The 24,613-nt window shown below is 35.3% G+C and overlaps 2 protein-coding genes across 9 annotated transcripts in view; one reads left to right on the top strand and one right to left on the bottom strand.

The window, feature by feature from the left end:
• Nucleotides 1–13,895, top strand: part of LOC108003707 (uncharacterized) — a 95,214-nt gene extending 81,319 nt beyond the window's left edge. For all 6 annotated transcript variants that reach the window (XM_062082800.1, XM_062082799.1, XM_062082795.1 and 3 more), the window contains 4 exons: nt 8,523–8,760; nt 8,986–9,372; nt 9,465–9,716; nt 9,794–13,895. In XM_062082800.1, the coding sequence (XP_061938784.1) occupies nt 8,523–8,760; nt 8,986–9,372; nt 9,465–9,716; nt 9,794–11,773 (2,857 nt within the window). In that variant the 3' untranslated portion in view covers nt 11,774–13,895. The remainder of the gene's footprint in view (nt 1–8,522; nt 8,761–8,985; nt 9,373–9,464; nt 9,717–9,793) is intronic.
• Nucleotides 13,896–17,129: 3,234 nt separating this feature from the next.
• LOC108003715 (cytochrome P450 6k1) lies at nt 17,130–20,763 on the bottom strand. Of its 3 annotated transcripts, none has more exons than XM_017066161.3 (6): nt 20,605–20,763; nt 19,564–20,097; nt 19,100–19,468; nt 18,833–19,017; nt 18,411–18,699; nt 17,130–17,495 (listed from the first exon to the last, which is right to left on the bottom strand). In XM_017066161.3, exons 2-6 carry the CDS (start codon nt 20,084–20,086, stop codon nt 17,317–17,319), a joined length of 1,545 nt encoding a protein of 514 aa, XP_016921650.2. In that variant the 5' UTR covers nt 20,087–20,097; nt 20,605–20,763; the 3' UTR covers nt 17,130–17,316. The 3 variants fall into 3 exon arrangements, with proteins under 3 accessions (XP_016921650.2, XP_061938786.1, XP_061938785.1); XM_062082802.1 differs by lacking the exon at nt 20,605–20,763 and adding an exon at nt 20,525–20,546; XM_062082801.1 differs by lacking the exon at nt 20,605–20,763 and adding an exon at nt 20,501–20,544.
• Nucleotides 20,764–24,613: the final 3,850 nt, after the last annotated feature.

Here is a 24,613-nt window from a genome sequence, read left to right as displayed (position 1 = left end):
TGATATTGAAAAAGATCGGTCAAATTGTTCTTCTTTAATGGAATTATAGGATTTTTAATACGTTAATAGATGTGATCCATCATGTTTGTTATGAAGAAATTTTTAAAAGATACTTTATTATCGTTTAAACGAGTAGTTTTTTAATTTAATATTTTTAAAATTGACATTTTTTTTACATAAAAAAAATTACATTGTTTGGACATTAAAAGATATATAATTCCATGTAGAATAACAAGGTCGACTTTTACGAAACTTGTACGTGTCCACTTAGGAAAAAATTAATTACATTAGGATGTGTCTTCCTTGCAAACTATTTTCCTCTGAAATATTTTAAAATATTATTAAAAACAATCTAAAAGATATTCTAGATGATAAAGATTGCATATTCGGATATCCTTTGCTAATAAATTATGACAAAAATTTAGTATTTTAAATATCGAAAGATCTAAAAAGTAAGTATTCTTAAAACTAAGAAAATTGTTAAAAAGAAATTCATTATTGCAAGAAACTGTAAAAGTAAGTATATTTTGATTCATCAGAAATTAACCATCATTTCCAAGAATTTTCGCAAAAAAATGCAACTAAATATTGAAAATGGAAACAAACAAATCAATGTTTGTAAACAAACGAAAATTTTCGAAAATTTTTGTAAATAAGCATTGAAAATCACAATAAACGGATCAATGTTTGTAAAGAAACGTAAAATTTGATATTATTTTCGGAAGAATATCGGAATTTCCAGAAATTTCATGTTACTTCCCAAAGTTGTCAAAATTTTTCAATAGATCGTATCGATTTTGTATCAGAAGAATACAATTCAAGAAGAAATGAAAAAATTTATTTTAAAATTTAATATACTTACGTTTTATTTTTATTATTACCTTTTTTATATTGTTTATACAGCTTTTATACAGTTTTTAGGCAGCACATTTCCAGAAAGAACATTTTTAAAAATACAGAAAGAAATACAAAAATATATATGAAAAATATATATATATATATAATTTATAAAAAAGTTAATTTATTATAAAAATCTATATAAATCATATAGGTAATAATATTCTTTCCTTACTTTATTATTCCGTTTTACATTTTATCTTACATTTAATATTTTATCCGTTTTAATATTTTTACATAATAATTAATACGATTCTATTTTGAATTGTACCCCAATTACTGACGAAATACATTTTGTCGATAAGTTAGAGATCGATTAAAAAATTTCCGCGATCAGCGCCATCTCGCGTTTGGATCACCGAAGCTTCGACTCGTTACTAGCATAGCAGAATACGCAAGGAGGTATGCGGAGTCATAGACAAGGAAAGCACTATTGCGCGAGAAGGATAGATAGCATTCCCCACCATTACGGAAACGATACATGGAATATTAATTAATTATTCGTTTTTTACATAAAATTTTTATACTTTTAAGATCGCATCTTGAAGCTAGAACTCCAGACAACTTTCTCGTATCAAATTTAATATAAAATTCCTTGTGATTAATTAATTATTAACAATTAATGCGTCATACGTTTTAATACATCGAAGACGCCATATTGAAAATTGATTAATTACGCGTTTTCTACGCAAAATATCGACACTTTTAAGATTGCATCTTGATGCTAGAATCTCATACAAGTTTCCCCTATCAATTTTAATGTGATGTTTCATTTCAATTCATTATTTATTAATAATTTATTAAAAACGCGTTTTCAATATATTACGAATATACGACGCGTTATCCTTATTAATCGTTAATAATTAATTAACGGAAAAGATTTTTATATTAAAATTGATAAGAGAAACTTGTCTGGAGTTCTAGCTTTAAGATGCAATCTTAAAAGTGCCAAAATTTTGTGTAGAAAACGAGTAATTAATCAATTTTGGATATAATGATTTATTTAATATTCGATTAATTAGAACGTACAACGCATTAATCGTTAATAATTAATTAATGGCAAAGAATTTTACATTAGAATTGATAGGAGAAACTCGTGTGAAGTATTAGTTTTAAAATGCGATCTTAAAAATACAAAAATTTTGCGTAGAAAACGCGTGATTAATGAATATTCAATATGGCGTCTTCGATGTATTAGAACGTATGACGTATTATAATGCATTAATTGTTAATAATTAATTAATGACAAGAAATTTTATATTAAATTTGCTACCAGAAAGTTGTCTGGAGTTCTAGCTTCAAGATGCGATCTTAAAAGTATAGAAATTTTATGTAAAAAACGAATAATTAATTAATATTCCATGTATCGTTTCCGTAATGGTGGGGAATGCTGTCTATCCTTCTCGCGCAATAGTGCTTTCCTTGTCTATGACTCCGCATACCTCCTTGCGTATTCTGCTATGCTAGTAACGAGTCGAAGCTTCGGTGATCCAAACGCGAGATGGCGCTGACCGCGGAAACTTTTTAATCGATCTCTAACTTATCGACAAAATGTATTTCGTCCACAATTGAGATATAATTCGAAAAAAAAAAATGATTAATTATAAAATAAAAATTCTTAAAATTGGAACGTGTGATAAAATAAAAAGGAATGAAGCAAGAAATGAATATTAAATGATTTATATGAATTTTTATAAAAAAAATTAGTTTTTTTAAATCATATATATACATATTTTTTTTTAAATTTGTTTAATGAATTTATCATTAAATTTTCAAAAGGTTCGTCTACTTACATGTTTCGATAAAAGTAAATGAAATAGAATTTATTATAATCGTTATCTGTATAATTGTTTGTAAAAAAGCAGAATATATCATTTATCGCAAAGTAATTAAATTTAATACGAAACGATAAATTTGAAAGATATAGAAATTTAATTACGAAAGATATCAAACAAAGTTGTATATCTGATTTTATTTTACATGTTTTAATAATTTTATTAACCAGTTAATGAAGATACCGATAAATAAATTTTTCATATTAGCAAAAGTTAATTTGTATCATCGAAGAATCTTTAGATGGAGTTTGTATTCTGCAGTAGTATAAGTCAATCAATAGGGAAACGTGCAAGTATCCAGTCGATATACGTGCTAGAAACAATATTCCATTGAACATTACGACAATAACGAACGCGTGACGGTATATTTTTCCAAAGAATAACTAATATTTCTCGTTCGAAGTGTTAAAATTTTTTTTCATTTATTTTTATTTTTTCATTTTCCTCCTCGATATATTTATCGTCAGCCAAAAAATAAAGAATGATCATTAAAGTTGAACGATGAAAATTTTCGATATATCAATTTTAAGAGGAATCATTATTTTTTCAAAAATTTTAACAAAGAGAGATATTTTCCACTGCAATAATTGTAACAAAAAATCAACAACTATATAGATATGCATCGATAATGCAACGCGTTTCATATCTGTATTGAATACATCTTTTTCAAATCTGGAATATTTGTTTCGACGTCGCTTGATATTATATTTTGAGAATATCTCCTTTGTGTTGAACATAAACCAAACGGTGTACGGAACAATGACGACAAATACAAAATATACAACGAATACTTGATTATAAACCATTTGACCGACGAAAATTTCGTTCGGCGTTATCGGAATCGAGGAAAAAAATCGTTCAAAGAGATCGACACGTTTTCCATTTGGCTAGAAATGATTTTCGTTTTAAAAATGTATTGTATGCTTTTTCCGATAAAGCTACAATATTGTTTATACATGGCAAATGGTAAAAAAATTGTGGCGAGAGAGCGACGTTACCGATTCTGTGTACAATTACGAAAAACCCGTTTAATCCTTTAAAGTGAACTGAATCGTAAAACTCGCACGCCTATGGCGCTAAATCAAACCTAGTCGATAAAGAAAGAAAGAAAGAAAGAAAGAAAGAAAAGTAGAATCGCCTCATAACTTGGTTCGTATACGGTTAATAGTAGGAACAGCTATATTCGAGAAGATTATAAATCAGCCGTTTCTATTTGAACGCTTGGCACACGCAAACCTTCTTAGCACGAAGTTTAATAATAAATCAAGCGATCGCCCTCTTCGTCGATCGAGAATTTTATTTAACAAGTTCACGAGGGGCAAAAGGGATACGTTGTCGCGAGATTATTCATTCATTTACCCGCGAGACTTTATCGAGTTGATCGGCAGGATATTGCTTTTTCTTGGAGGCAAAGGGAGAGGAGAAGAACGGCGGTGGAATTTTGAACGGATGGCGAATGGAAAAAAAAAAAAAAAGAAAAAGATGAAACGAAACAACGAAAAAAGAAGGTGGAAGAGGAAGTTCTCGTTCCTTTGAATCGTTACGTTCCCTGAATCATGGGCGGATGAAAGAAGCGGGAAGATGGAATTACGTAATATTTTCGCCAGATCGTTTGTAATTTTTATCGAGTTGCGATGAGTGTGACGAAGAGAGAAATCGATGGAGACGAAGAGAAGGGAAAAGCGAGCGCAAAATATAAAAATATTCGAGACGAATTTTCAACGTGACGGTACGAGGAAGGATTATTGCATAATTTATGTGTCGCGAAGTGAATGAAAAATGTTTAAAGAAAATCTTGTTTCGTTCATTGGAGCGACAAAAATAAATGGAGAATGAAACGAAAAAGAAATTTGTGTATTTGTTGGAAAATTCAAAAATGTTGTTCTCTTTCGGAATATTAAAAATTCTCACAGAGAGTTGTTCGGCCGTTTAAACAATTGAAAAATTTGATTATGTTAACAAGAGTAGGCATGCCTTTGATCTAACCGGTCATCATCGTACAACAAAGAGAACGAATATTCATATTTAATTGTGAACGAAACGTAGAATGGAAACGTGAGAAATTAATTTTCTTTGAATTTTCTTAGGAATAAATATTAATTCGTTATAAAATTTGACGCAATTTTCGTCATGGAATATTTTTTCCAGAAAGATGATCTCGGTTACAAATAGTTTTCGAACAAATATTTATACGGATTTAAGAGTCCATTAGCCCAGATCGATAAATCTTTCCAAAAGCAAAGCGAAATGGAAATTCTTGCAACTTTTGTATTAAATACGAAAATAATGTTTAAAATAATTCTAACGGGAAATTTCTATTTTTAATAATTAAAAATAAGACAGATTTTTGGTTGAACGAGGAGGAAAAGAAGAATTCAAAGATTCTTTAATAAAATAGAGAATATCTGGACGATTAAACGCAGTCGAGATCCCTTGAAAACATATTCATCGCATTTCGCATTCATCGACTGGCCGACATCGATCTAGACGATCTAGACGTGCCGATCTATCGGATCATCCATGTGCCTTCTGTTCCACGACCATTCGATCGACTCGTTCGTGTGTTTACACCGATGTTAGTATCTTTTCGCGTGAATAGCGAGCTTCAGGCTTTCAGAAGAAGATTATCCAGCCGAAAGATCGAATTTCGATGCGATTGTAACGCGTTCCATTGCCGATTCATTTCCATTTCAAGTTGGAAGAATTTTGATGGTTTAAATTGGAATTTTTCCGGATGTCGGAGATTCGATAGTGCCAGTTCCTTTCTCTCTTTCTCGCTCTCTCTTAATGGAGAAAACATTTTTTTGCAAATTGGAAATTCAATGAATCCATTTTTAAAGTTCACGCGTTCATGTATAACATAGATCGTATGGAAAAATAATTTCAAAGAAGCGTGTTAATCTCGATTCATTACACTCTGCACTTTACTTTCGTTCTTTTCTCTTTCTCTTTAACGACGAGATAAATTTATGAAAAACTGTTTGTAAATTGGAACAATAACGAAAAAGATTGACTCAAATTCTTAACTTTGTATAATTATTTTCACGAAACGTTTCTCGATCGTTTCATTCCACTTCTCTCTCTCTTTCTTTCTCTATTTTTAATAAACACTATTTTTAATAATATTCATTTCATTAATAAACATATAATATATGGTAAAAGTATAATAATATCGCACGTGTTAAAACTATCCAACTTTTTCATTGTTGATTCGTCAGAAAATTTGTCTAAGCTTTTTAAAGTTAAAAAACGTTTTTCTTTTTTTCTTCAACAGTAATTTGACATTTTATATGGAAGCGAATTAAAATTGCTCGCCACGAATCACGATCGTTCGTATCGTGACACGAAGGCACGTTTCATTGAAATGCGTCGTTCCATTGTCCCGTTCTTTATGTATTCGCATTGCGAAGATCTCGCGGTGCAGCACGAGCAACACGTTCGAGATCGTTTCATGAGCGATTAAGTTCACGGCCCGTGAGATTTTCGTCAAGATTACGCCGAATTACGGGAGCAAATTGAATTTCGAGGCGGATCTTAAAGGCTTCGCCCGCCGGGGATTCGCGTTTCAAACAAAACCAGATTCTCCGAATCCTGTTTTTATTCCTGATTTTCGAACGAAAATATTTGCTCGTTTGAACGATTCTCGATCAATTTCATTCGAGGGGAAGTGATTTTTTTTTTTTTTAATTGTCGAATACAGTCGGATTCGCGCCGATATTATAACACGTTCGTAAATAACGATTACACAATCCCATAATAACGATCGAAAAGATCAAATTTATTCGATATTCGCAACATCGTCGAAACACCCATAAATATGCATGGACGTGTTTTATACGCGTTTTATTTACTTTTAATTTTCATTCATAAATCACGCGCATCCCGTTAACGAACGTTTCGCGTACGGAACGCGAGATTTCTCTCACTCGTTTCGAATTTATTCGCCTTTCGATTCAACTTTTTTTCCTCTCTCTCTCTTTCTCTCTCTCTCGCCTTATTTAATTTCGCTTCTTTCTTTCGAGCATCGAAATAATCGTCACGAATATTTTCCGCGGGAGAAATTTTATTACGCGTAATACGAACATATATTCGATTATTATTTCGCCAATGTTTCCTTTTTCCGCGGAGGGGGAAAAAAATGCTCGCAAAAAACAAACTAGAATCGATTTTCGCGCGGAAACAGGGCAAATAAACCGGAGCAAACGTGTACGAAACGTTAAACGAACAAATACACATGGACCGAGGCGTAATGCAAAAGTAGCGAATCGCTGTTCGCGGAAATATCGCACGAAAATATATCGTTTCGAAAGTTCGGTTCGAGTTCGAGTTATTAAAATTACCAATAACATTCGATAATGTTCGCTTTTCTTTTTCCTCAATCGATGTTCATTCGATTAATCGAATCGAAGATATAATTCGTTCTATTTTATCTCAGCCGATTTTTTTCCGCAGTAAACGGAATGAAAATTTCAATATCGTTTGGTGGAAACGGAACTCGAGTAATGCAACTCATGTTTTGAAAGGAAAACTACTTGGGTTCCGTTTAAGAGGCGTGATAGAAAAAATATTGGACCGAAATTGCGGACAAGGAATGGTCCTCCGATGAAACGAAACACGGGAAATTCGAGGATTGAATTCTTCGCGACTCGCGATTGGAACGAATGGTTGGAACGGTCGCGATGGTAGCAAGCTCCGTAACGTTACCGCGAAATGCCATTAAGCTACCGTTATCTCTATAATAACCTGGTATTGGCGGGTTATAATAGGGAGCGTCACAAAGCGAACATTATCGCGTACCGTGATTTGATGCGCGAGCTAAATGCGGATTGCCAATTAGCGGTCTTGGCTACACACGCTTCTGCTTAATCTCCTTGATCATGCCTCGATCTCGACACATCGACTCCCACGTAAAACGGGGGCTAATCGTATTTAGAGATGCGATTTGAATTCGTGAAATCTTGAATGGAATGGTCTCGGCTAATGGAAATTGATTTCCAACAGGTAAATCTTTTAAGACGAACGACACTCTCGTTTTTAAAGATAGATATTGTACTATATACTATCGAATAGATGAATAGATAAATCGAGATCGAGAAATTTTTCCGCCCGTAACGCGGTTGCTCTTTTCCCTGATTCATACAACGGTTCTTTCTCTTTCTCTTTCTCCATAAAAAAAAAGAAAGAAAGAAAGAAAGAAGCGTACGTCAGCTACCGCGAAAGCCTTCGAAAAAAACGTTTAACTCGATATTTCGTCGATTTTTGAACGCGTGTACCCGTATTGTAACGTATTAATCGTGATCGGACACGTACGTTATAGGGCGCGTCGACAAATCGATACGTCCCTAATGTAATTCCGATCCGTAGTCGTGTAGGTCCGGGCTCCATGTTGATTTAGTTCAATAAGCGGATAACCCATTATTGGGCAAAGTACTAAATAGCCGGTCGACCGGCGCTCTACGGCAAAATGACATATTAATTTGACTAATTTCATCGGAACAACGAAACAGAATGGTCACGATCTCGAAGCAAACTTGGTATCTTTGCGATATCAGATCGTATCGTACGCGTGAAATTATTCGATACGTGATATTTCACGACCGCCACTAACGTTTGAAACGTTTGTTCGTCAACTAGTTAAATTGGACACCGGCAATTATCGAAGTTTGTCGTAGAATAATGACGATCGATTTAGTTGGACGAGATAGAAATAAATTATCGAGGCAAGGTGTTTGAGTGAGTTTGCAGTTTCGAAACTCAAGGGAATTAATATCTGTGATTGTGTGTTTGTAGCGACGTATCGATATCGTCGAGCGTTCGGGAGTGGCTACGCTCGCCGGCTTTCGATGCCCGGCAATGGGAAGACGAAGAACTTCTCCTTATGCTGCAAACCATGTTCGTCGAGCTGGACCTACCTCAAAAGTTTAACATTCCTTTACCAATCCTGAGGAACTTCCTCTATGAAGTTTACAACAACTATAACGAAGTGCCGTTTCATAACTTCAGGCATTGTTTCTGCGTGGCGCAAATGGCAAGTATATATATTTGTATATGTATATTCCTGTCAAACGTTAAAACGCGATGCGTACGAATTATTTATCCATCTAATGGGTATAAAAACATTGATTTGAGGAACTGTTTCGCGGAAGAAACGAAATTGACGAGGAAGCGAGAGAACAAAATCTGGCGTACGGAAAAAGTAGAGAAACGATCGGGTAAGGGGATATCATGATATTAAGGATATTCTCTATTCCAGATGTACGCGATATCTTGGGCGGTGGATCTGCCGTCACGAATCGGTGATCTGGAGGTTTTTATATTGATCGTCTCCTGCATCTGCCACGACTTGGATCATCCAGGATACAACAACATTTATCAGATAAACGCCCGTACCGAGTTGGCGCTCCGTTACAACGATATTTCGCCACTGGAGAATCATCATTGCTCCGTTGCGTTTCGCGTCCTCGAAGCCCCGGAGTGCAACATATTGGCGTCGTTGGACAACCCGACGTATCGGGTGGTACGCGAAGGGATCATCAGATGTATTCTTGCCACGGACATGGCCAGACACAACGAGATTCTCGGCCAATTCACCGACATTATCCCGGAATTCGATTATTCGAGCAAGGCTCATATCAATCTTGTAAGTTAACGCTTACGAAAAGGGGGGAGGGCGTTTTAGAAATGGGCGAATCCTCGTCGTCGAACGTCTACGTCCAGCGCTTGTGTTTCCAGTTATCGATGATTCTCATCAAAGTGGCGGACATCAGCAACGAGGCCCGGCCTATGGAAGTCGCGGAGCCGTGGCTGGACAGGCTGCTCCAGGAATTCTTCAAGCAGAGCGACGCCGAGAAGCTGGAAGGATTACCGGTTACGCCGTTCATGGATCGCGACAAAGTGACCAAACCCTCGTCCCAAGTCAGCTTCATCGGTCTCGTCTTGCTCCCTCTTTTCGAGGCCCTGGGGGAACTGTTCCCGGAACTGCAGGTATCGTTTCGCTCGCCGCGGCCTTTCCTCGAGCGGCGTACAGGCACGTTTGGAAAACGAGGGATATTGATTTGCAGGGCCTGATAGTGCAGCCGGTGAGGGAGGCGTTGGAGTATTATCGCAGATTGAACGAGGCGGCCAAGGACGAGCGGCATCACCGGAAGAGCGTGGCCGATGTCGGGGAATCGACGTCGGCGAGCGCGGCGGGCGGCGGCGGCGGGGGAGGCGGCGTCGGGGGCGGCGGGGCATCGAGCGTGGCGAAGTCGAGCTCGTCGCACAGCATGCGGTCGAAACGGTCGGCGGGGACGGTCCGCTCGCGGTCGCGTTCCACCGACGAGGACGTGACGGAGAACTTGGAGGGGGAGGACGCGGAGAACGTGGAGAGCTCGGATCCGGAAACGGCGACCGAGGTGGAGGTGAGCGAGAAAACGTTGAAGTTCAAGATCTCGACGGAGGGGACGCTGTCCGGGGCTGGAACAGGTAGGAAAAGCTACCCGGGTAGCCGGAAGGGTAGCCGTGAGAAATCGTCACTGGATTATCATAATCACGACCTGGCCAGGGCTGTGAGGGAGCACGAGCGAAGCGAAAGAAAACGAGGCGGTAAGGGGGAGAGCCTCGGCAGCGATCTGAGCTCGCCTGCGAGCGGTTGGTCCGCGGAGGAAACGAGGATCTTGGAGGAGTTGGAGAGGGCGGACGAGGGCGTCCGGGAGTTGGACGCGAGATCGGGGGAGCGAAGGGCGCCGGCGATGGTGGAGGGTAACGGCAACGTGGTGGTGGAGGTGGAGGAAGGGAGGAACAGCTCGAGGAGGGCGGGCAGCTCGGTGGGGGAAGGCGGCGAGGAGAGGGCGAGGTGCGGGGATGGCTCGAGAGAGGTTCGGAGGAAGTCGGTGGTCGGGTCGCGGTGCTGCTGCGAGGACAAAACCGGTTCCAACAATCACAAATCCATCTTCTCGAGATTGAGAAACTTCACGGATCGGTTGAGCATCAGCTTCGACTCGAAGGATCCGCCCACGCCCAAGCCGACTAAACACGCCGCGACCGCGAACAAAACGTTGAACAAGAGCAACTCGATAACCGCGACCCCGTCGGCCGCGACGACCTCGTCCCGGTCCAGCCAGTGCAACAACTCCGTCGCGGTTTGCAAGCGGTGCAATCTGGCCAAGAGCTCGTCGAAAGAGGGCAAAGGTGGTGTCGCGACGGTGGTGGAGCTGTCCCCGATGGAGAAACGGGCCATGACGTTGCCGAAAGTGAGAAAGTCGGCCGACTGCAAGAACAAGAGTTGGAGGACGGTGTTCGCCAAGGAGAAGCGATCGTCCGCCTCGTTGGAGGCTTTGCCCGCCGCCGTTTCCGACACGTCTTTGTCGAAACACCGGCGGAATTCCTCGAACCCGGAGGGCAAGTCGCACAGCCTGAAAACGGTCAAGGATCAGAAGAGTTTGGACATGGAGTTCGCGGAGATCGACGTGCGCACGAAGAAGCAGCAACACCACAATCGTCACCACCATCGCCACCACCACCATCACCACCTCCACCACCACCACCACCAGCCGGAGATAATCGTGAAGGGGGTCGAGTACGGGTCGAGGGAGGTCGTGGAGGAACGCGAGGACGTGGAGAGCAAGGTGGAGATCAGGAGGAGCTCGGCGAGTATGGAGGATATATCGAAGATGGCGAAGCAGGCTGAGAGCGCGATGCTCGGCTCGTTGGAGCCGAAGAAAGCGAGCGAGGAACGTCCCCACGCGGGTAGCTTGGACTCGATGCTGTACAAGGATTCTTTGAAATCCCGGAAGAAGGCCGCGTGCTCCTCGCCGACCGCCGCGTCGAAAAAATCTTCTCCCGGCTTGTTGTCGCGGTTCAAGTCCGGGATGAGCATGGACAGCACGAGGAGCAACAGCAACAGCGACTCGTTGCACGACCAAAGCTCACAATCCCCGAGCGGGTGGATCTCCTCGTTGACGGCGAGCTTTCGGCCCAAGAGGCAGCAGGTGGCCTCGGAACCGCCGCCGTTCTCGTCCTCCCATCCCCCGCGCTCGCCGAGTCGAGAGGAGATCAAGTGATACGGTCTACGACTGGTCGAGGACTCTTCCGAGAAACAATTGTCGGGCTTGCACAGGTGGCTGGCCGAGAATATCTTCTGCTGTAGCGGTTAACACGCGTTCCGTTCGCCGTTTATTCCTGGGCTCGAGGGAACGAGCCAAGTCTCCATCCCGAATCACGATCGGGAGGAGACGGAGCCAAAGATCGTTGACGAGTCGCTGAAATTGAGAAGAAGATGTGTGGGGGAGGAGACGCAGGACGCAACGAGCACGCTGGAAATACGGAAGGGGCCGTGTCGAAGCGTTCGCCTCGATGATCGACTCGACCCGATCGATCCGGAGTCGATCGTCCGCGTCTCTCCCTCGTTGGCCGAACGAACTCGATCATTATCTCGACTCGATCTCGGACTCATTTATCGAGAGCAAACGGAGATATCCGACCAATCTTTTTTCTCTCCATCGATTCTCGGCCAACGATTAGAAAAATCTCCTCCGCGCGGCCATCTTCCGTCCGATCTGGATCCCCGTTCTGCGTTTTCAAATTGAAACGCGTCTCGGTGTGGCACACGCCTATAGCAAGAGTGGAGGCAATTTTTCGCGTGGAACTCGAGCGATCGGATAATCGGGCAAACGCCGGATCGGATCGTGGAGGCAAAGAGGAACATTCGCACAAACGATCTGACTGTATCCCGTCGCGTCGCGTCGCGGATGATTCGGGATGATTATCGGGGAACGCGGAGGTTGGAGAGAAAGGAAGATGGATAGGTTCTCGAACGTTGTGCGAGGATCGAAGCGCGATTTAAAAAAGGGGAAAAAATAGTACGTCTTATAGTACGTCTGCGTATAGTAAGTCGATTAGCTGTTTCCAAATGTAGCCAGAGAATGTGTGAGTGTAATTAATTCGTTCGTATCGAAGCCAAACTGTCGAACAGCTGGCCAATACCAAATATATGTATATTGCTCCTAATTATCGATCTCCGTTCCGAGAGCAGAGTTGAATGAAAGAGCGGGAGAGAGCGAGAGGAGAGACTGTGAATAGGAGTGAAAGAGAGGGAGAGAAAGGTAGAAAAGAAAATATCGCGTACGATGAAATATAATAATTTGTCGAGATCGAGCGGTTCGAACTGGCATAGAGATTGAAACAAAAAATGATATTGAAAAAAATAGAAAAAGAATCGAAGCGAGGAAGAAACAAAAATGGACGGCCTGAAAGAGGAAGAAGGAGAAGAAGAAGAAAAAGGCGCGCTATATAAACTATTTTATTTATTGTCCAATTAAAAAAAAAGAATAGCCTAATGAGTAATCATTAATGTTGTTCGTTATTATATATATATATATATACATAAAATATATGCAAAACGCAATATGTATACAAAGACGTGAAAAGAAAGATATGCGATTCCCATCGAGACGAGAACATAACGTATATATATTATAAAAAATACATAAAGAAAAGAATCTCTCTCTCGTACGAAAAAGCAGATCTACTGTAACAGAAAAAGAATTCAACAAAGTATAGATACGGATAGTAAAATGAAAAGATTCAAGACGGATGTGTCGCGTTGAATTAGAATTAAAAATTTATCGCCTGTTTGAAAAATTTCCTCTGTCGCGGGAAAGAAAAAATAAAAAGGAACAGAAGAAAAGAAAGCAGAAAGAGAGAGAGAGAGAGAGAGAGAGAGAGAAAGGAAAAAGGAAATAATTTCGTGTTTATCTCGAACGTCGCGGGGAAAGAGACGAAATCAATCGGTTCCAATTATTTCGAGGCAATCATTCGTACGAAAAAAAACGATTTTGTTGATCTGTCAAAAATTTAGATGAATGTCAAATAAATGTTGTTTCCTCGTTGAAAAAAAAAATGTCTTCCTATGATTTAAAAAAATTTATTATATAAACACGTATAATCTCACGGAAAAATTGTTGTAAAATCGGTGGAATCTTTTGATCTAACGATTATTTTAAATCTTTTATCGGTAGTCAACGAACATATTTATTTCTTATAGCGATCACGTTACCTCATCTGATAGCTAAATTTATATAATGGATCGACAAAAAATACACTCTTGGTCTATTTTCGAACGCGTTTAGAACGAGGATAAAAAGAGCGAAATAAAAGAGATAAAATCATCTAAATGGATAAACGATACAACATAGAAAAAAAAGAAAAACCCTCGTGATGCACGCGTTTTCACGCTCGACGCAAAAATTATTTTTTCGCGTCTAAACGACGTCTCGCTTCTTCATTTTTAGATGTTTATATTTTTATACTCCACCAGCAATGTGTCTCTACGGCGATGAAGAACCGCATGTATTGTTGAAGTCTAGTCTTACGTTATTGTCTTCATCTCCCCCTCCCCTCCCCTCCCCTCCCCCAAAAAAAGAAAAAAAAAAAGAAAAAAAAGAACTGATTTTTTCGAAGAAGAACATCCTTCTACATTTTTCTACAACGTAGATCGTAGAAACAGCAGGAAGATATATAAACCCTGTACATGCACCCGATCGGCGTCCTCTGTATTCGGCGTAATGCTCGTTCGAATTCTTCTTCCGTAACGAGAAGCCGCGAGAAGAGATTCGTTGGATGAAAAAATTATTTGATTTTTTATAATTAACGCAACGATCCATCGATTCGAAAATTCGAAAATTTTGTCGATTGTTAAATCTCTTCCCACGGCGGTCAAGAATCGCGCGAATCCATCGTCGATCCATCATCAATCTTCCATTTCGTCGTCGAAATAGCTTGTTGTGGTCCACGTAGGCAAATACTGGGACAGGATATATATATATATAGAGAGAGAGAGAGACGAGTGTGTTCGTTGCCAACGTTGAATCGCTCAACGTTGCATGCAGGCTATAATGTAAATTATTAATCGAACTTTCAGTGACACGAGGCAAAAAAAGTATTTGATCTTGAACAACCGGTAACAAACGAATCCGCAAATCCGTATCTACACCGAGAATCTAGATCGATTCCGATTCGTTTGATGATCAACGACTGATAAAAAAAAAAAAAAAAAGAAATCAAATGCTTTTTTCGTTCTGTCACTCGCTATCTGTGCCTGACCTTTGTCAATATTTATTTGTCTCTTCCTAGACATATATAAATCGTATTGTACGCATATCGGTATAATCGGATTTTTCCTAAGAAAAACTCTCGGACCACCCCGTGTCGACAATCGAATTATACCTCCTCGTTGAATCGTCGAAGCGTTACGCGAATGACTTTCGAGAATTGAAACGCGGTCAGCCGAATTTTAATATCTTTTTAATCAGATATGTTGAGCCGTGAGCAGGAGAAGGCGAAGATGGAACGAAACTCGATGATGCAATGAATCACAGTCAGCAGACGGGATGATGATTCCCACTCGCCGATTGATCGTTTAATCGTAGAGCGGCGAGGTAGCGCATCCCTCGTATCCCAATTATTCTCGTCAATTATCGTAATCGATCGTACGTTTTCTTCTGGCGATGCTGATCAGAAAGAAGGTACGAATGGTAGAGCGTCGCGATCGGAAATTGTGAACGAAACTAGGCCATAGCGTGTAATTTTCTGGGATAAGCCGGGAGAATAGCCGCAATCTTGGCGCAATCCTCGTTTCCATTCCCCACCATCCTCGCAGCGAGAAATGCAGTGTTAATTGGCGTATAAGGAATCAACGTTCCTTGCGATAACATTGTGAATTGAATCGCGCCCGGATCATTTCGCCTCGATCCTTCGTTCGTTGAGAAGAAAATTGGGAGAAATTGGCGGGAATTCGGTCGAACGAGTCGAACGGTTCAAGTGTACGCGCGTTTGCACCGATTTCGAGAGAGGAGGTAGAGGAGAAGAAACGGGGCCAAAATTTAGAGATTCGAGCTATCGATCGAACTGAACGTTCGACGTTTCGAAATTTTTAAAGTTTAAAGTACAAATTAGCGATGCCACGTTGATACGATCTCTCGGATGCTATCTTTTATCAATTTCTAAGATAAGGATCGGTCAAGATTTTAACGCGACTGAAATGTCTCGATTCATCGTGTTACACGTGATACATCGTGTACATCGTGTTTCTTTTATGCGTATTACGTAGTATGACGATGAAATTATTAAATTTACATGTAATTTATTTTTCTTTTCGTTTTTAAATGATGTTTTTAAATTATTAAACTTCCGCGTTCCATCGTATTATTTTCAACTTGGGAAAACAAATTAAAATTCAAAATTTTCGAAAATCATTTTTGAATCGAAACATTTTCTATTCAACGTCGCATCACTAATCCACGTTAGATTTTAATCGGTGCGCAAGTGAACGTAGATTTGCAAAATTATCACAAAGAGAAAAACAGCGATAATTATAATAAAAAAATTAAAAAAAAGGAGAAGAAGGAAAAAAAGAAGAAGAAGAAGAAAAAGAAAAACGGGTCAAGATATATGAGTGATGTGACGAACAAAAAACGATTCTAGATATATGTATGTATAACGTGTATTTACCTGGCGAGAAAGAATTATAAAACGGAGAATGTGAAACAACAGCTAAGCTCGCGGGCGAGTCAAGATATTGCAAACGATGAATTGTATAGTTATTATGTGTGTAAAACTATCGTGGAACAAATTCAAGCACGTTGCAGAGGCGTGTACACTCGATGTTCGTGCGTTGTTCGACGATGACGATCGATCGTATTGTTTGTCTGCAATAAACAAATGGAAAAAAAAAAAAAAAAAAAACGTATATATTCGCACAATTCTGCGCTTGGTCGGTATGAATAAATATAATTGATAGATTCCATGACATAACGATTCGTTCATCTCTTGGAATTATTATTATTAAAAAATATTTAATCTAAATTAGAAAAATAAATATAAATCGAATCGATATAAAATACTCGACAATTAAGAGAAGAATTGCAAAGAAGTAATTATATAATTTTTCTTATAAACCGAGAGAGAGATATAAATAGAATTTTACCAGGAACAATTGATTCTATCTATTCTCGAGTCGGAATAACGTGGAATCAACAATTCTGCAACTAATATTCGATGTTTCTCTCTATACGTAGTGCCGACCGTACCAGTCATGGTTAATTTGTGGGTAAATGTCGAATGTCATTTTCGAACAAACGCGCTCAAACTTGGTGCCGGGATACCGCACGGTATCCGCCATTCCAATTTAACTCTAAGGTGTCGTACTAATATATTACAGAGATTTAATTGTAAGATAAACGGCGGTTACATGCGCACGGGCCACGATCGGCCGGTTAGTCTCTTTTGTAAATGAGAATAAGTGAATGAAATAAATGCATATACGTGACCGCGTAAGTGAAACAAACACAACTCTGTTCCTTGCGTACATATTATATTTTCTTCTCCCTCCATACGTAATAGTGATACGTAAATTAAACATTTCACATGTTTCAATATCTTTATTTGAATAATCGACGATCTTTACAATTTTTAAAACTAATATTACGCTTATTTTTTTAAAATTCATTGAAAAATAAAAATTATTTAAAAAAATAATAATAATTAATCAAAAATATTACAATAATTGCAAGTAAAAAGTTAAATATATTCTACAATTGGTAAGAATTTAACCAGCCGCGATCGTGATCTTTCGAATATTTAGGTATAATCCTCCTAATGCTGTAGTTGTGAGTCCTTTGGGATCCAGAACCATCGGGATTTTTGTTTTCTCGCATGGTGAAACTTCGTAATCTTTCAATATTTCGATAATTCCAAGCTTTGATTGTAAAAGTCCTAATCGCATACCTAAAATAAAAAAAAAAGGAATAAGACGATATGATAAAATCGATATTTATTACGTTTTTTTTTCTTTTTTTTTTTTTTTTTTTAATATACCAGTTTATTATTCAATTTTGTATCTTGAATATTCATTCGCAAATATGATATAAAAGTAAACAAAAATGCCAAAACAATTATATAAAATATTCAAATATATATAAGAAAAATATTATATTTTTTAAAATTGAATAGCTCGTATACATTGTTGATGTCAAAAAGTTATATAATTATTTGCTAATCTTTAATGTGATATAATTATAAAATAAACATTTTGAAATATGCATTTGAATAATGATTATCGTATATCATAGAACTGAAATAATTATCGCGATTTATGTTATCACTTAATAATCCAACAAAATAAATAAATTCTGAAAATCTAATTTTCACGATCGATTAACACGATGATTAATCATTTTGCTAAATATTTATAAAAAACACTCATAAAAAGAAAATTATCAATTTTCCGTAATATGATCTAAGATTGAAAAAGTTAAACATCGTAAATAATCGTATAATAAAAAATGTTGTTGTTAATTGATATCGATAATATTTATACGCGATTTTATAACTTTGTAAATATTTATTATCTAAATGTTTTTTTAGATAAATATATAAATGTCTTTTAGATATCTGGCTAGAATATAGAACATAGTTCATAGTTCAAATATAATTCACTTTCCAAATTGATAACGTAATGAAGAATTTGCTAGATTTCTTGCATAAATCTTAAAAAAATGATCAAAACTATCGATTGGATCGAAATTTTAAAATTTTGGATATTAAAAGAGTAAAGTAATAAACTATGAGTAATTATAAAATTATAATATAATTTCGACATTAAACGTATCGAAAGGTAAATAAAAAAAATATTATATTTACCGATACAAATGTGAGGTCCCTCGCCGAAGGGCATGTATACGAAACTTGGCCTAGACTTTTTAACATTCTCGGAAAATCTGAGAGGATCGTATTTTTCTGGATTTGGAAAGTACTTGGGATCGTGGTGAAAACCTATCATAGGAATGAAGATAGGAGTATCTTTCTCTATTGTCAGATCAAAATTGGGTACTTTGTAATCCTGAAGAGCGATTCGATCCAAGAATCCTAGAGGTGGATATTTGCGAAGAGTTTCCGATATTACCATATCTAAATACGGTAGATCCATTATCTAGAAAAATTAAGATTATACAATCTTATAATCGAGATTTTCAATTTTTTTTTTTTTATTGTATTCTGTAATTTCTTGAAAGATCGAATGTTAATTACATGCTAGTTGAATGATTATTGATTAGTATTCATACCATATCGTACGTAATTTTTCCATCGGTTTGCGCTAGAGCTTCATGAATCTCAGCTCTGAGAGTTTTTTGTATGTCTTGGTTCAATGCCAATTCGTACAATGTAAAAGATATGGTAGTGGAGGATGTTTCGAATCCACCGGTGAAAAAGATAGCCGCTTGAGATACTAAATCATCACCGTCGAATTCTGAAATCATAATTCCTCGTTCTTAGCCTCTTCTTATCACACATTCTTATAACATAACGAATAAAATATTAAAAATACATACTGAAACCTTCGAAATTTTCGTCGTTCTTGTGTTTCTCTTTCAATTCGATCAGGCAATCGATAAGATCGTTTCTTTTTATATTCGATTCGATTCGTTGGTTGATCACTCTCCAAAAAATATTTCGTAGAGAGTTGGTCGCTTTTCCGAAAAATTTTATAGACAAATATTTGGTCAAGTTAGGGAAGAAGAATATTAAAAAGAAATCTAAGGCACGCTTAATATTGTAATCGAAGATCCATCTGCCATATACGCGGAAATCGGTATTCGGGTCCTTCAATGAATTCATATTTAATCCAAACGCGGTGGTAGCGATCAAATCAGTAGTGAAACTCGCAGTAAGATCTTTTAATTCTATTTCTTTTCCATTCCCTGAAAAATACATTTATAAAATTATCTATCATTTATAAAATCTATCATAATTGATAGATTTTTGCGATAGTACAATGATCATAAATGCGATTTACCATCCAAATTCAATAATTCCAAATGTTTCTCCAGATTTTTACCGATTATCAACATTAATTCGAACATTTTTTTTAGCTTGCCCGAAGTAAAGATCGGCGTAAGACTCGTTCTAAGATATTTCCATGCGGGATTCTTCATTATGAACAGATTTGAATATCCAATACGATCATTCTTACTATCCGCTGACGCGTGCTTATTCGCAAATGTATTAAAATCTTTCACCAAGATATGTTTCACGAGTTCAAGATCACGAACTAAAAGGAACGGTTTGTTGAAAATATAAAAACCCATGAAAGGCAATCCTTCGCTTTTTTCGTATAAGTCCTGTATAAATTCTGAAATTGATGTCTTTAACAATATGCAGTTTTTAAAGTTGCCAAAGAAGGGCGTAGGAGTAATCTGCATAACGCCTTTTCTCGACCAATACTTGAGTTTCCAAGTCATAAACAAATAAGCGGTTATCATCAAGGAAGAAGAAACGATTAAAATATCCAAACTCCAATATGGCGTTAAAAGTGTCATTTTGAACAAATCTATAAAAAAAACAATTTTTGTTTGAGGAAAGAATTAATTTTGTTCGGGATTTGAAATTTCTATGTCAATAAAAACAATAATAATGGAGAATAATCATAACAAATAAATAGGAAAATTGATAGACGAAAATGCATTCTATTTAAAAAACAAATATCATAATTTTATATCAATATCGAATCAAAATGTATAGATAAATTGATTGATTGATAGATAGATAGATATTGCGAGTGATAAAAGAATAGAGATGAAAAATAATAGCTATTATTATTCAAATATGAAAAAAAAAATTTTAGATAGATACGAAAAAAAGTGTAATGAAAATAAAAAGTAAAATATTAACGAATTAACGAATTATAATAAGAAATAATAGATAACAAAAGAAAAAAAAATTGAATAATTAACAATAATAATAATAATTTTTTTCACACTTCATGATAAAATATATAAATTCGTATAGAACGAAACTTTCGAAAATGAGCACTAGAACAAAGTTTATATCAAATTACATTTTCACCACAAATATCTTCTGATCTTAAGAGCTTCGTGATTCGAACTGAACTTAACATCGTCAAACGAAAAATATATATATATACGGAGTGTATACTTAGTTATCTATGCTTCGTTTCCTTCTAAGCTCTTCCTTTCCATTTTTTTTTCTTCTTGCGTGTCATTGATAATAGAGTGTTAATAGCAAATCGTCTTGCATTAAATATAAGTAACAATTTTAAAAATATATAGAAATAATTTTTTAGAAGAATTAAAAATTTTTGTTTTTCCAATAAATAAGAACTATATATTTTTTTCAATATTAATTGATGTAAATATTTCATCTTCTACAATTTAATTTATTTTTAATTAAACATTATTTAATTTTGTTTAAAATTGCTAATTGGTTAATTAAGTTATCATAATTTGATTAAATAAATGCAAAATAGGGAAAAACTGATATGTAATTTCAAGGACGAATTGTTGAACTTTGAAATTGTATTACAAACACGCACATATTTTATAGGTATCCGATATGGTAAAAAAAAGATAATGATTAAATGATTCGTTGCATTAACGAATACATTAACGAATATCAAATCCACAGATAAAGTCATAGAATATTCGCGGAGTTTCTCTTGTTTACAAAATTATTTAAAAAATATTTAAGGGATGATAAAAATGAATAGTAATGAGTAATTTTATTATACAAAAATGATTTTATATTCAAAATTTTAATTTGAATTTTGGGAAATTTATTGATATATGTATATCAATAAATATCATTGATAATTTATTGACATATTTAAAAAAATATGTTTTCATTAAAAAAATAAGATTGATCTTTAAAAAATTCTTTATTAGTTTATCTATAAAAAATTGTATTATATCAAATTAGTTTTCGCATCTTCTCATTGAAATTATATTTGAAATATATTTAGAAGAAAATAATTGAATTGAGAAAATAATTGAGATTTATTTATATAAATGATATATTGTATATATATCATAGTCAAGATTATTACGCAGTAGAAATGAAGGACTTCATTTACATTCTTAACATGATATGGTGAATAAGTATTTATGACTATATGAATTTATTTTATTTTTTTAAATGTTATTGTTACATTTATATATTATCAAATTTATATTATATTACTAAAAATATTAATTTTATTAAATTTAGATTTATCTAAATTTTATTAGATTTTTTATTAGATTTTTATTAAATTTTATATTAGATTTATTTAAATATTTTAATAATTAATACTTTTTAACTTAATCAAAGTTCTTTTAAATTTTTCGACCTTCGATAAACCTTATTAAAATTATGTGCATAATTATCTGTATTAATTTGAATAATGATTAACTTCAGAAATATACTATCATTGTATAAATATGTTATAGTATATTATACTGTACATTATACTATATTATGTTAAATATTTTTATTTATTACAAGAAATGAAATAATAAATTAATAAATATTTAAATATTTATTACATAGTATATCAATTGAAATGTATTAGCGCAAATTAGTTCTTATAATACATATCTCAGATAATATATATCTTGATTTATGTATTTTATTTTCTTGTTTATCATATAACATTATTCTGCAATTTTATATATGATATTTTTATATGTGTGTGTATATATATATATATATATGTATGTTTTATTTTTCTATTTTTTTACATAATATTTGTTTTTCTATAAAGTGTAATTTCATAGTTTTTCATTGTTAAAAAAATTTAATTTATAAAATTTTAAATCGCATAATAATCGCATATATAATGAGAAATAAATAATAGTAATTAAAAAAAATTATGCTAGATTTGCTAAATCATCTAATATATTACAAAATTTCCATTGAATGGTATTGTATCATTACATCAAGACAGAAAATTACTTTATTTCATGATAAATATATGTATGTATGGTTTATATAACTAATTAATAATATAGAATTATAGACATGATAATAACTTATTGTATAAAGATAAAGATAAAATATCTTTATCTTTATCGAAAACATCTAAAATATTTGTTTACACATTAAAAAAAATATATTTTATTAATCATTTTACACACAATGATTTGACACATAATTGAAGCTAATGATGTTAATTTTTTAAACAAACGATATTTTTTTAAACAAACGAAAGCAAAGAATTAATAATTCACGAATTATTTAATATTTTTTCATCACCATGTTTTTAATTTAATTAATCTTAGAATTCTTAGAAATTGAACGTAGATCATGTATCTGTTCGGACATATCGAATGGTTTTTTTGTTACTCGATATATATTGTATTGACAGATTTGATTTAAGGTCAAGAAAACTGTATAATTCTATCTTGCGCATGTTTCGTTAAATTTTAATAAAATTTTAATATTTCATTTCCTTCGATATTTTTTGTTTATCAAAATCCATTGCACAATAAATTTATTTTAGAGTTAGTTTATGATAGCGTCAAGCGGTTTACATCGATTCAAGAGAAAGAAGGAAACGACAGGTATGAAAAGAGCGTCGGTAATAGGAAATGGAGACGGTAGGTAAAGTATGCAACTCATTTCCTGTTTCTCAGATGGTTCTTTTAATACTCCATAGATGGCAGAAAAGAAACGTTTGAAATTAAACTTTATTAACTATATATTTAAATATTAGAACGAACACATACAATAATATGATTTTAATTTTGAAAAAGACGAAACGATAAATAAATAATTGCAAATATCAATATACATATATATATATACATATATATATTTTACCAAGAAATCGAAATATTAATTAATATTTTGATAAATACAGCAATAATTATTTCATTGATAAGGATAATAGGATGATATATTTAAATAACAAACAAAATAATATTTCAATTCTATTCACTATTCACTTATCATTTAATTTGAAAAAAATTTCTCATAGTTTAAAAGTTTATCTAATTAATTTTTTTCCTCTTACGATAGTATTTATAACATTCATATTTATAGAATCGAAAATAGAACCAAGTAATCTTCCATTAAAGATATATCTGCTTGTCCGATCTTCTCCCGAACTCTTCAACCATATATTGGAGAAGAATCGTTTATTAAAAGTAATTTTTTTCTCTTTCTTTCTTTCTTTCTTTCTTTTCTTCCAAATCAAAACCGTTTCCCCGATCGGATACGAATTCTTCTCCATGGACCAAGATGAAGAAAGAGGCAAGGTATCGCGGCCCGGTCTCATGAATTAGGCATCGGACAAGTTAATGAAAGTTTTCCCGGCCCATTACGGCTAATAATAGAGCAGACCGCCGCTGTCTTCTGCTCGACTCTCGGGCACCGTCGATGGAATCCCGAAACCGTGATTCCTCCGTATATCCGCAGGACTCGTCCGTTGATGGACAGAGACGGAGCGAAATAAAATTGCCAACTTAAATAACTCGCGGTTGATTATAATTTTCGACGGTCCCGGGGCCTGTGCGCAAATACTTTACGACCGTACTCGGCATACGGAATAAGGTGATACACGTAAATTATAGTTATTTCGAGTCTCGACCTATTACAAGCATGCGTAATAGGCGCGACCGATGCGTGTAATTATTATGCTAAAGTTTGGTACCGCTGGTGATCGCTTTCTCGCTTTCCTCGCCCGTTTCACGTGCCACATTCGACTCGTTCGTATTTACATGATTCTCGCATAAATAACTATCACCGGGGTAAACGATGCACGGATCGAATCATTTTTTTCGCAAATTCTCGCGGAACGAAATATGGATTCGAAAGTGGATGACTCGTTGAATTTCGAGAGAGAAAAATGATAATATACTATAAATATATTAATTGGATTTTTGTATTTTATCGTTATCTCGATAAAAAAATCTTGATAAAATCATTATATTTTATTAAATTGTTATCGAAATTATGTTTTTATCGGGCGATATTTTGCGATAAAATTCTCATTTGTATCAATGTCGATGTACTTGTTGTACATTTGTAGATTAGATCGTGCATTGTGCGTCTTATATCTCGAATGCATG

The sequence above is a fragment of the Apis cerana genome, linkage group LG12 (assembly GCF_029169275.1).
Source record: "Apis cerana isolate GH-2021 linkage group LG12, AcerK_1.0, whole genome shotgun sequence".
Taxonomy (NCBI): domain Eukaryota; kingdom Metazoa; phylum Arthropoda; class Insecta; order Hymenoptera; family Apidae; genus Apis; species Apis cerana.
The sequence above is the reverse complement of the archived record's forward strand: the minus strand, read 5'-3'. Positions and strand labels throughout refer to the sequence as shown.

What these genes read in the sequence shown, in the direction of transcription:
- LOC108003715 (XM_062082801.1), bottom strand. Translation starts at nt 20,531, where the DNA reads ATGAAGTGTGAAAAAAATTATTATTATTATT. An exon ending in GGAATTATTGAATTTGGATG is followed by an intron (nt 19,469 to 19,563) that starts GTAAATCGCATT and finishes TGTATTTTTCAG; the next exon opens with GGAATGGAAAAGAAATAGAA. An exon ending in CGAAAATTTCGAAGGTTTCA is followed by an intron (nt 19,018 to 19,099) that starts GTATGTATTTTT and finishes TTATGATTTCAG; the next exon opens with AATTCGACGGTGATGATTTA.